Source organism: Squalius cephalus (genome assembly GCF_949319135.1).
Source record: "Squalius cephalus genome assembly, chromosome: 15".
Lineage (NCBI taxonomy): Eukaryota > Metazoa > Chordata > Actinopteri > Cypriniformes > Leuciscidae > Squalius > Squalius cephalus.
In genome coordinates, this window is record NC_137136.1 from 3,804,427 (window position 1) to 3,817,500 (window position 13,074).

At 39.3% G+C, this 13,074-nt stretch overlaps 1 protein-coding gene across 2 annotated transcripts in view; it reads left to right on the forward strand.

Annotated features, from left to right (window-relative positions):
• The window catches only part of LOC307172345 (mannosyl-oligosaccharide 1,2-alpha-mannosidase IA), a 223,088-nt gene that overhangs the window by 139,467 nt on the left and 70,547 nt on the right, over positions 1-13,074 (forward strand). For both annotated transcript variants that reach the window (XM_079894656.1, XM_079894657.1), the window contains exon 3: positions 9,475-9,590. In XM_079894656.1, coding sequence (XP_079750782.1) covers positions 9,475-9,590 — 116 coding nt within the window. The remainder of the gene's footprint in view (positions 1-9,474; positions 9,591-13,074) is intronic.

The following is a 13,074-nucleotide window of genomic DNA, read 5'->3' on the forward strand; positions in this document are numbered from 1 at the left end:
AAGCACTTGCTTTATTACTGGCGTTACAACATTTCGAAGTGTACGTGGGATCGAGTCCTATTCCCGTGCTCGTTTTTACTGATCACAATCCACTCGTATTTTTGTCTCGAATGCGCAATGCAAATCAACGAATTATGCGCTGGTCCTTGATTATTCAAGATTTTAATCTTGAGATTCGCTATAAAAAGGGCAAGGACAATGTACTAGCAGATGCCTTATCTCGTTCTTTTGGTTTTGTTTAAAAAAAAAATCAGTAATTTTTTTTTTTTTTATGTGTGGGGGTGTTACGATCCTGGGTATCTGTTTTGTGTGGGTGTTGTTCTGTATATGTGTGCAGGGATTGGCTGTCATCGGTGGAGTCTGATTGGTGGATTTACTGATTCGCTGCTTTTAAAAGGGCGGCGCTTATAGAAGATGGGAGCTCATTCTGGCGTTGGCTTGTTGGCGTGAAGAGCTCCGGATTCCTCCTCCCGTCGGCAGATCCCAAAACCCTCAGTTTATTGTGTTCATTTGTTTATGATGATTTAATTTGGTTCTGTTTTAGGAGCGTAGGGGTGTCCTGCCATTTATTTTGACTTGTTTGTGATTTGTTTATTTATAGGGAGTTAGGGAAGTTACTTTGTAATTTTGTTTATTCCCGGATTAGGTCATTTATATCTGTTTGTTTATAAGTTTATTTTGTTTATTATTTTGGCCTTGGGGCACCCTGAAGCCATTGCTCCTTAATTTATCTATTTCTTTCCACTTTAAATAAATTATACTTGTGGAAATTAGTTTGTGTCGTTGGTGATCTGTCGGCTGGAGCTGGTTTCCTTTAACCAACATTAAAAGAGCGTGCCAAACCCGTCCCTATAATACGGGACGTAACAGTCACCAATAAATCCCATTTGTTTTAATCTCATAATTTGTATCTTGAATATTGCTTGTTACACAGTTAGCCATATTTAACCATATTAATTATTTTCAACTGAATCCATTTAATTATTTACACAATGCTGATTGTAAGCAATTAGAATAAAGGCATTTTGAAAATACGACTATTTCAATAAAATGGATGCAAATAGTTATATGTATATATATAACTATATGCCATGATTTATTTTATTTTATTTTTTTAGTGCAGAAATCTGCTAAAAGTTATTAATTTATGTTAAAAGAATCCAAATAGATGGAATTTTTAAATGCTATTCGTATATGTAAATCTTAAATTTAGGCTTTGATATTAAAATGCAGAATGAATACTGAATTAGAAAAATGCAACAGAAATGTTTGTCAAATCTTTACAAACGGATGGAAATTTTATATGCAATTAAAATCCATAAATCTTTAATTTATGCCTAATAATGTAATTTTGTATAACATGCACTGATGAATTGAGCATGCTTTCAGTAAATGTAGTTGACTTATGGTTGATTTTGTGTTCACTTTAAACATGTTGCATGTCACTATGGGCACTTCCAGTATCGTCATCCAATATAATAACACGTTTCTCATCATCCTGCATATAAAGCTTGATGCGTTTCCAGGTGAAGACCCTCTGAGCGCTGAGACACTGGTGTGCTGGATGTCTATCACACATAATCCACCTGTGCGATCATCGATCTGTTCTCCTGCCTCAGCCGAGCGATTGCCTCGTCAGGGCTAACTAATCATATTGGAGATGTTGTCATAACAGAAGCAGCTGTGTTAGCGAATCAGCTCGCTCCTGGCATGGCCAATTAGAAGTAGTCTCTGAAAGCAGCACGTCTGGCCAGACTGTGCTTTTGACTGCATGATTACACACACTGTCCCTCCACGGCCTGTCCCTGTTATCATCATTAGCTGAGCAGTGTGTGTGTGTTGAAGCAGAAGTCAAACGCTTCTTACTTCTGATGCTCATTAAGAATAAAACTTCAATTTAAGTCTGGTTAGTAATTTTGAGCTGTATAATCACACCACTAATGTACGTAAATGTCACAATTATCACTTAAAGGGCCCTATTTTAACGATCTGAAACGCAAGTATCAAACTCGAAACACAAGTAACTTTGTGGGTGGATCTCGGGCGCTGTTGCTATTATACGGCGGGATAAATGACTCTTGCGCCCGAAGCAAATCTAAAATGTGTTGGTCCGAAGTAGCTTCATTACTCATAGGTGTAGTTTAGGTGTAACGTGAAATAAACCAATCAGAGCGTCATCTCACATTCCCTTTAAGAGCAGGCGCGCTTGTTCCATGGCGGATTGCTATTATAACGGTGGATTTGCCATGAGCGGTTCACAGCCGAGGAGGCCGACGTTCTTGTCAGGGTCGTAAAAGACAGAGAAGTGATATTGTATGGGGATGGAGAAACTCACCCAAATTAGCTTCAGTTAAACAGGTGTATAATAATTTGGGTAAATGTGTAATCTAGAGTTTTTCACATCTTCATGGACACCACAATGATTTCCCTCGTGTGGTAATATTTTCCTTGTAATTATGTATGGTTTGCAAAAATGACAACTGCTGCGTCTGTGTAGATGAGAGAAGCAAAGTGTATGCGCGTTGTGCACACGCTACATTATAGCCAAGCATGCGCCCTTAAAATAGCATCTGAACGCTCCGCTGACTTTAGACTAGGTTTCTCCTGGTCTGTGGCGGAATTGTTTTCTGAAACTGCAAAATAGCACCAGGGAACGTTTGCGCCGGAACACGCCTCCTCTTTTCGCTGAACCGCCCCCGGGAGCGCAAGTTCATTCCCTAATTTACCAACTTGCGTCTGTGGAGGGAAAAGTCCGCTGTGCGTCGGGTGCAAAATAGGAATGATACATGCGTCGGTGTACAAAGTTAATTGTGCTGGGTGCAAGATAGAGCCCATTATGTTAGTGGTGCTGCATATGATATTTTTATAAGAAAGGTGTTCCTCACAGACCAAGAAGGGAGTGTTTGGGAAACATGCAACTTAGTATTTCTGCAGTATATACTGTAGTATGTATTCCTTGCACAGTATGCCTGCTGTACAGTATGTGAATATTTCATTAGCATGGAATATGAATTGTGCTATAAAATGTGCGATATACAACAATGGCATATCCAGCAGTTATTGTAGTATTATTTTTAAATTGTATTTGAATTAACTTGAGAGAACTTTTTTTTTTTTTTTTTTAGTTTGTTTTAGTAATTTTTTATGCACTAATTTGTATATATTTTTTTCTTGATTTTTTCAGCTTTATTTAAATGAATAAAAAATATTTTAAATAATTTTAGTTTTTAAACAATCACAACACTGGTTTCAGTACCATCTGTAGTGATTTTTAATTAACACTTTTTACTTATTATTTGATCAGACTGCCAAATCTTAAGGCATTTTTAAATATTAAAAAATGCTAATCAAATATTTGTACATCTGAGATGATAATGGGATGCCGTTTCACATGGATGCTGGCATTGCAATGCTACAGTATGCCATGCCAGTGTTTGTTCTGCAGGCGTATAATTCATTTAACATGTTTTTCACTCCTTTCTCTGGAAACATTTGCTAAAGAAGTTTGTTCAATAATGCAATATAGAAACTTAGTCACTTTTTTATCTTAAAAGTAAGCATTTATTATTAACTTATTATATTATATTATTATATTTATTATTATTTCTGGATTTCCGCACAAGTTACGTTAAGTGGTATTGTGTCGCACTTATTGGAAATGTTACTTTTCCGAGATGAATTGAAGGCAGCATTAGATGAGAAGTGTGTGTATATAAGAACCACCATGTCTCACACACACTTGCACATTGTCAAGACCTCAGATGCGATGAATCAATGGCATTGCTAAGCAGTGGTTCTCAGTCTGTCTGCTTTCTCCCATAATGGGCTGCATTTATTTTGACTACGGCTGTAATGTCCCTTGATCTATCAGTTTTTGTCCCCGTAGTGCAGCAGGGATGAGGTCGGGCACACACACACACATCATTAGGCTCATTGGTGAGGTCCACGCGCTCTGGACCAGAGCGTTTCATTACCAAAACACCAAAGAGAGCAGCAATCACAGGCCGAGCTTCTGCGCCTCCGTGTCTCTGTCTTCGTGACGCATCCCTCAATCAAACGATAGGGAGAAGAAAGGCGCTGTTCAAAGCACAGGCGTACGGGTTTGGTAATGTGTTTCCCTCGGCTGCGGTAATGATCAGATGATAAAACCTGACGCTCTTTGCCCCCGCCGGAGATGAAGAGTGAAGAGCGTTTGTGCGGTTGTGAGTCCTGTCATTCTCTGTGGGAGTGAAAGGGCCGGCGAGTCCTGTGTTAGTTTGGCCTGATGCTTGTCAAGGCTCATGTTGATCCGAACAGGAGGGTCATCAACACTCAACAGGCGTCCTGCTAATTTACATATGATTTACAAATGTACATGAGTGAATAAGGCATTTTTGCGCAACTGTTTCATGATTCAGCCCGAATTGTTCTTTCAATGGCAGAGCATGTCACAAATGAATGCACTTAAAGGGATAGTTCACCCAAAAAATGAAAGTTTTGTCATCATTTACTCACCCTCAAGGTGTTCCAAACCTGTATGAGTTTCTTTCCTCTGTTGAACACAAAAGAAGATATTTTGAAGATTTTTTTTTTCCCCCTTCTATGGAAGTCAATGGCTACCGTCAACCGTTTAGTCACCAAAATATCCTCTTTTTTGTTCAAAAGATTTAGGTGCTAAATCTGGCATGATAATCTTAAGAACATCTTGTAGTGTGTGTGATGCATCACCAATATCAAATCTTGCAGTGTGTGCAGGTTTTGAGATTTGAAGGAAGAAAATCTGTGGAGATTCTCATGTTCTTGATGCAACCAGATTTCACAATCGGATAAGATTTAAAAACTCCTGCTGTCTGAGCCGGGCTTAGGCCAGAATGTGTGCGGTGACGTCGCCACTCAGGGTTGGCCACTTCTTGTCTGTTGCATGGCTACCGGTTCCTCTGTAGCTGGCCAAGCTTGCTACGTGAGCCAAGTTAATAATAACATTAAAATAAATATCTGATCATCCTCCATGAAGTGGACGCTATTACATCTCATAATCATCTGTAATCTCTTGCATTTCTATGGCAACAACTGATGCATTTGTATTACATTCCAAAGAGCTCCGTTATCAGTTCCAACAGTGGAAAATAAAACCATATCCGTACCGGCGGTCCAGATCGGCACGGAACGGTTTAGCAACGAGTTTGGCCTGACGGTGGAAAAGCAGCTATTATTTGATCTGATTGCTAAAAGGGAGACATTTTCAAACAAAACTGAATTAAACATGGAAAGTAACTTTATTTTTTAGATGCTACTTGCAAGCAACTTTATTGATGTGATTTGGTCGAAAAATGTTTTATGGTTGAATAATGAATATTCAATGAATGCATACTGTTCTGTGATATAGAGTGTATTCTGCAGTAAATAGTAGTGGAAGTACTCCATTGTGAATGAGTGTTTGTGAATCAGTGTCAGTGTTGGTTTGAGGGCCCGTGTGTCGAGTCTCCTGGGGTGGAGCCGAGGTAATGAGTGAGATTGCGCTGGCTGTGATGGATTGATCTGCTCCTCGCCTCATCTGAGTCTATCAATCAGTAGTGCTTTGCCTCTGTTTTCAATAGGACTTTGCCACGCTTCAGCGCCGGCAGCCTCCGGGACCTGGAACTCGCTGAATTAAACATCATTTTCTTTCTCCTCCACCCTCTAACGTAATTTGTCATCAAATCACAAATATTGCTCTCGGAGCAAAGCACGAGGCATTGCGTTTTTCATCTGTATGTTGCGACTTGCGAGCATTGATGGCTCACATGAGTGTGTTTAATCTGTTTAGTAGATGTATGAAATGTTCTTAAAGATCTTTTGTGTGTTTAATGTGTTTTTGGTAATGAATGGCTTTCATTTAGGCCTAAGAGTGTTTGTATATAAATTAAATGGGATATATATAAAATCTAATATATATTTAAATGTATTAATTTGTTGTACTAGGCAATACAAATGAGATTATTATTATTGTTTACATTATCTGTATATAATGTTTACTGTACCGCCAGACTAGAAATGCAGACTTAGACCAGTGTTATTTTAGATTTATTTATATATAAAAAAAATAATCTATAAAATAAATAAATACAAAAAAATGATTTGCGTATTTTTTGATTTTAATTTTAATAAATGTGTGCATTTGTCATTTTTATTAGAATTGGTTTTTTTTGTCTATTTAAACTTTAAAATTTTCCATGTAATATTTTATTTCAGCTTTATTTCAAATAACAAATGTTTTGTCCCATAATTCATCTTTCTTAAAAATTATTTTATTGCTGAGCAATAGAGTGAGTCTTCTGTCGTACGAGAATAGCCTAATCAAAGGTAGCCAATCCCGTCATAGAAGAACAAAATTACCATCCAATCACAATTCTCTTTCGATAGCGAAGGCGGGACCTGAAGTCAGTGTCAGTCGGGATAGAGGTCGGAGGAGATCAAGTCCGATGCGAATTGCGAAGATGTCAAAAAGGTGATATATATATATATATATATATATATATATATATATATATATATATATATATATATATATATATATATATATATATATATATATATATATATATATATATATATATATATATATATATATATATATAGATACTTTTATGTGTGCGGTGGGGTGAGGGTGCGTGCCTGTCCCATATTCCACTCTGAGAATCTTCGACGGAAGGGCTAGGAAGGACTTTGTCAGACCAAACCTTTCTGATGTCTCACATTGAGATGGAGATGTCGAGATAGAACAGCTGATAGGTTGTGACAGTCAGTGGTCCTGCTATCTTTCTCGCTCTATCACTCGCCGTCTTTGGCTCAGATTAAACCCCGACCGGGTCTGAGAGTGACAAATGCGAGCGAGCGTCTCTAGAGGAGGCTGATAGCAGTCGGCCATATGCCACATTGTTCCTAATAAGAGGAGCAGGAAATGGGACACGCCTGGGATCCGCAATCACTCAGGGATCTGGGAGCACTGTTTTGCCCCGTGACGTCCTCTGCCGGTGACCTCATTAGCTGGCCCGTATCGGGATTAAGCTGGGGTCAAAGATAAAGCCGACCCGTGCTCTCCGATGGGCGTGAAGCTTGATTAGAAGGGAATGATGAGCGAAGGGAAATAAAGAAAGATGAACGACTCCCAGGACGTCTGACGTGATTAGAGCTGATAAAATCATCAGATCATTCACAGGCGAGAGATGGTCAGACAGAGACAGGGCCCTGATGTGCCGAGACCGTCCGGAACAAATGAACAGATCACAACTTCTAACTTACTTAATCTACATCTAAAGCAAGTGGCACATCATGAAAAAACTAGATCTGTCCCATATTACTCAAGTAAAAGATTAAAGCTATAGTTTTACAACATGGAAATATTCATCTCTCTCTTCACTTCATTTTCCAGCAGGATTTGCACCGGCCCACACTGCCAAAATAACCAAAACCTGGTTCAATGACCATGGTATCACTATGTAATTACTGTGGGATTTCATGTAATATTCTAATTTTCTGGGATTTTGATTTCGTGGGTTTCATAAGCTGTAAGCCATAATCATCAAAATTATAACAAATAAAGGCTTGAGATATCTCACTTTGCATGTAATGAGTCTATATAATATATTAGTTTCACCTAAGTTGAATTCTTGAAATAAATCAACTTTTTGATGATATTCTAATTTTATGACCAGCAGCACCTGTATATATAACCCTTATCTAAAAAATGGCAAGAAAATATATTTTATATACAGTATACTGCATATATTAGGCCCTATACTTTTTAAAAAATATATTTCATTGTCATTTTTCCACATTACTGTACCTGTATTTTGTTCAATTTTTAATTAAAAGAGATTTATAAAATGTATTTTGCTCATAAATCTGCCCCAATTGTTGCTTGTTTATATTGAATATGCTGCACTAAATAAACATGTATGCACATATTTCTGTGCCGGATCCAGAATGAACACTTGCAGAATGCCAACTGCAAGTAAAATTGGCTTTGGTGAGCTTTGGGTTTAGTTACCAGATGGTGTGTAACTTTATTAAGAAGTAAAACATAACACATGGTTTGAATGGAACGGAAAGAACGATAATCCGACCCCCGTTGATGTGAGATCCTGACTCAAAGATATTCTAAAGAAAACTTCTGACATCACACTTTCTTTCTTTTTTTAACTCTGTAAATGACTAAACACGTCCCTGTTTTTTTTGTTTTTTTTACTTTAATTAATGCGAGTGGTTCTGTGAATTTGATGGGAATTTTCAAAAACCTGCTCTGGTTTGTGCAGTATCAGATCATGATACGATCATCCTGCGAGGTTCACGTGTTCTCCGAGCTTATCACACAACGCTTCCTTCATTACCTGTGCTGGCAGAGATGCCTTTCATGTGCGTTCAGACTGACGTTACGTCTAAACACACACTGGCAGCGGCTCCTTCACCAGCGTTTTCCTGCAGGGGACTGAAGACTTTCCAGTTATTTTCACTAGTACGATCACACCATCTGTTATTTGTTAGAGCTCTTAGACCCATTGCAGTCGTTCCCACACTCACTCTGGTTGTGCTGGTGTTTTCGTGCAGGATGGCACCTTGTAATATGCAGCATTGCTCATAGTTGCATCACATTATCGCACTGGCACACGATGCCCAGGGCTCCGATTTGCGCTACGTCTCACTTGCACCAGAGTTTGTCGAAATCCTTCTCCTCCTGCAGTATTTCTAGGGAGGTCATGGGAAAGGCTGTGGCCTGTGGGTGTTGGTTTTTCATTTCTTTTTCACAGTTCTTAAGCTCCTAATTGAAATGCTCATTAAATGTGTATAGCAGCAGGGATTTCACATCAGAGGTTTGAGAGTCGACACACTGCGTGCATTGCGAGATTGAAACGCATCCTGCAAGGCTGTTTTCATTGCCTCATTCGTTCCAATTGGAGGGATGGAATATTTCATTGTTTGTCAACGTCACCTATCTACATATAATGTGCTTTTCATCTGCTCCGACGGAGCCGCTTGCCTCCCTGCACTCTCCTGAAGCAATAAAGACCTTGTTTTGTGCGCGACAGTTTGTGTATTTTCTACATTAAAGGGGCTGAAGCCAGAGCAATCTCGTTTAAGGTCGAGTGAATTAAATGAAAGCCTCAGAATATTTTTCATTAAGGATGTGAAGAGAATTTAATAACTTCAAATTAAATGCAGCTAAAGCTGCGGTGTTGTGGGGATCTCCGTGTGAGAGAGGAGGGAATAAGGGACGTGAAGTTTTGCAGCAGCAGACTCGTGCACATTCGCCTTTAGTTTGCTTTTGCTACAATAAAAGATCAGTTTAACATTCTGCAGCATCATCTGACTCTGAATAAATAGACATGTAAATCTCAGAAGCAACATGGTTTCGCCCAGATCCGGCCCACATCTGGTATATACGCGTGGACTCCACATTTTAAAGTCGTCATTTAAAGTTGTGCGACATCTCAATAATTTCATGTATTGTGTTTGCAGGTGGTCTTCGAGGGGCTTCTATCGTGGATTCTCTGGACACGCTGTACATCATGGGTCTGATGGAGGAGTATGAAGAAGCGAAGGAATGGGTCCAGAACAGCCTGGACCTGAACTCGGTGAGCAAACAGTGTTGGGTGGGAATCATTAGCATTCCTCTGTGGGTTAGCGGCTCTGGAAAAACTGTCAATTTTAGGCCGTCTAAAGCACTTGAGTAAAAGACTTCTATTGATCAGAAGCTGTGCTGGAATCAATTGTTTCTTTTAACCAACATCTAGTCCAGGGAACCGAGACCATTTTTGTCCAAATCAAACATCCGTGAGTGGATGAAAGGCATTCGTTGTGGTTTCGTGTTGACTGGGCTAGTTATTTCAAATTGCGCTAATTTCTCTCTGTATGCCGCGGATTGAAAGAAAGATGAGTGTCATCCTCTGATAATAGACATCTACAGCAGCCTGAGGGCACACAGGCGAGAGAGATTACTCTCTGATTGACAGTTCTGAGGGGAAACTATTGGTTGCTAGGGCGTTGTTAGGATACAAGATTGTTGTTTGCTATGCCATTGCTTTGATGTTCTGAATGGTTCCTTGCAAGGGTGTTGCTAGGATACTAGAAAGTTATGGGTAGTTGCTATGCTGTTGTTTTGATTTTCTGAATGGTTGCTAGGGTGTTCCTATGATACTAGGATGTGGTGGGTAGTTGCTTAGTTGTTCTGAATGGTTGCTAGGGCGTTGTTAAAATACAAGGATATTGTGGGTAGTTGCTATGCTGTTGATTTGTTTTCTTTTTGTTTTGAATTGTTGCTAGGGTGTTCCTAGCATACTATGATGTGGGTAGTTGCTAGGCTGTTGCTAAGTGGTTCCTTACTTGTTCTGAATGTGTTTTTTAGGGCGTTGTTAAAAAACTAGAATGTTGTGGGTAGTTGTTTTGATTTTCTGAATGGTTGCTATGGTGTTGCTAGAATGCTAGGATGTGGTCGGCTAGGCTGTTTTTGAGTGGTTACTTTGGTTGCTAGGGTGTTGCTAGGATACTAGGAGTTGTGGTAGTTGGTAGGTTGTCACTAAGTGGTTACCTGGGTGTTCTGAATGGTTCCTAGAGTGTTGCTTGGGCATTGCTATGTGGTTGAGTGTTGTGGATGGTTGCTTAATGGTGCTTACTTGCAAATGTCAAATAAGCCACCCTTAAATTTGTTGAAATCAATTCATTAATATTTCTAAATGAAATGATTTTGCTACAGATGGGTGGGTAAAATAAAGCTGATGTAGCTGTGTGTCAAAAACATTGCATTGGGTGCTTGCTGTCTAGAAAAGAGGGTCATCTAGTTTAGTTGGTTCTGGACACTTGCACGTTTCTACTTTGACGTCTAGAAGTTTGAATTTCATAACTCTTGATACTGAGATTCTTGACAGTGTAAAATGGCTTGTTAAAATCTGTCATTCTTCTGCTGTCATTGCTCAAGCAAAACGGTCGTATTGCATTCTGATGCACAGCGGCAAACTGCTCTGATTTATCCTGAAGGTTTTTTGGCACTTCATTAAAGGCACCAGTGGTATTTTGAATGTTGTGCTGGTGAGAAGCCCAGTGGTGCATATGAATGATGCATTCTGATTGGTCTTTCCAAGTGTGTATGAATTACTCATAAACATGTTCATACACACAACACGTACTGTAGAGTATTTCCAGAAATATTACGGTCATTCTACCACAGCCCATAAAATGAAATCCATAAAATATATTTAATTTTTTTAACTTCAATTTTATGGACCACGGTGAAAAAAATTAATTGCATGTGCATTTCTATAATTTACCCTAAAGTCTTCAGATAGGGGCTGAAGAAGCAGCTTTTACAGTCTAAAGAAATGTATCAATTGCAATTCACTAAATTCTTCTTTCTGTTAGTTTAATTAAAATCCACAATCATGAACTGAAAGGGTGACAGTTCTCAATTTCTGAATTTTGCACAACCCCGAGACACATTTTAACAATTTATTTAAGTGCACTTAAAATAAATGATTTACAGGGACTTAAATACTATAGATGCAGTCAAATACATGTACAAAATCATGACCCAGTGGCATACAGCGGATCTTCACAATATTAAGCATGTCACTCAGGTTATGGGTGCAAGTAACACTGTCTCCTCCAGATATGGCGGCTGACTATAATAGCAGACAGAGACTCGTTTAGCCCAAGTCCTCTTACAACCAGCCTGTGCGTGTGTCCTAAGTTGCCAAATATGAACACAAGTAGTCAGCTCCCATAACCTATATCTGAGATGGAGTTTAGGAGTGGTTGGTATTAATGACTTTAGTTATAAAGGCCTCCTCCACACCAGAGTCAAAGGTATGCAACCTCCAAAACGAACACCTCACTGATCTCCTCATTAATCACAACATCTGGTGTATTAGCAAACAGATGTGGAAAGGTTTCAGAGTTACTATTACAATACTGAAACATGGATGGTTTTACACAGGAATGTTTGAACATTTTTACAGAAGATGATAAATAACTTAATATGTCTTTCACTATAAGGTCCACTATTCTGTCGTGGCGTGCGATGTACATTCCCTTGTAAGCATGGCAGCCATTCAAGATGTGTGGCAATGTTTCAGTGATCTGTTCTGTAGTGTGATGCAAACAACGAGGTACCTGGGTTGTAGAAAACCAGATAGAAAGGTTGAGTCTGGTTGGAAGAACTTGTAGTCTGGCTTTTATTGTAAAAATAGCAATGTCCTCACTGAGTGCAGTGTTCTTAAAGGGATGGTTTGGAGTAATTTCAACCTAGGGTCCTTTGCACCATGACCTCGAGCCAACCCCCCCCCCCCCCCCCCCCCCCCCAGAAGCCTTTTCCCCCTCGGTCGAACATTATTAAAGTTAGAGCTTATTTAGAGACATCAGCCGAATGGCTTAGTGCAGGCGCTAATGGATCCAAGGCTGTATCTGGTAAATTACCCCACTAATAATGCCCGTGATGGTACCAAACTTCTGCAGTAGTACAAATAGGTTCTGTACTCATAAAACGAGGCATTGGAAAGTTTGTAAGTACATCAGGAGTTTATTTAAATAACACTTGCCTGATGGCTAATGCTACCGCTAACCCGGACGTCAAGGTCACTTCAGTGATTAGGGAAAAGCCTGTAAAAGTCCTGGCAGAAACTGATGCATAAGGATGTAGTGTAATGACGCCCAGCTCCAGGAATGCACTAATATTTTGTTGGTAGTACCAGTTTGCAACAATTATTAGTTAACACTAAGTTGTCAACACTTCGGAAAAAAGGTTCGAGGTCATGGTGCAAAGGACCCTAGGTTGAAATTACTCCGAACCATCGCTTTAAGAAATTAAAACACTACACACACACACACACACACACACACACACATGTCTGGTGCACTATCTTTGTGAGGACTCTCCATAGACGTAATGGTTTTTATACTGTACAAACTGTATATTCTATCCCCTTACACTGCCCCTATCCCTAAACCTACCCATCACAGGAAACATTCTGCATTTTTACATTTTCAAAAAAACTAATTCTGTATGATTTATAAGCTTTTGTACCCATGGGGACCTCAATTTTTGTGACACGAGTCCCCATGAGTCTG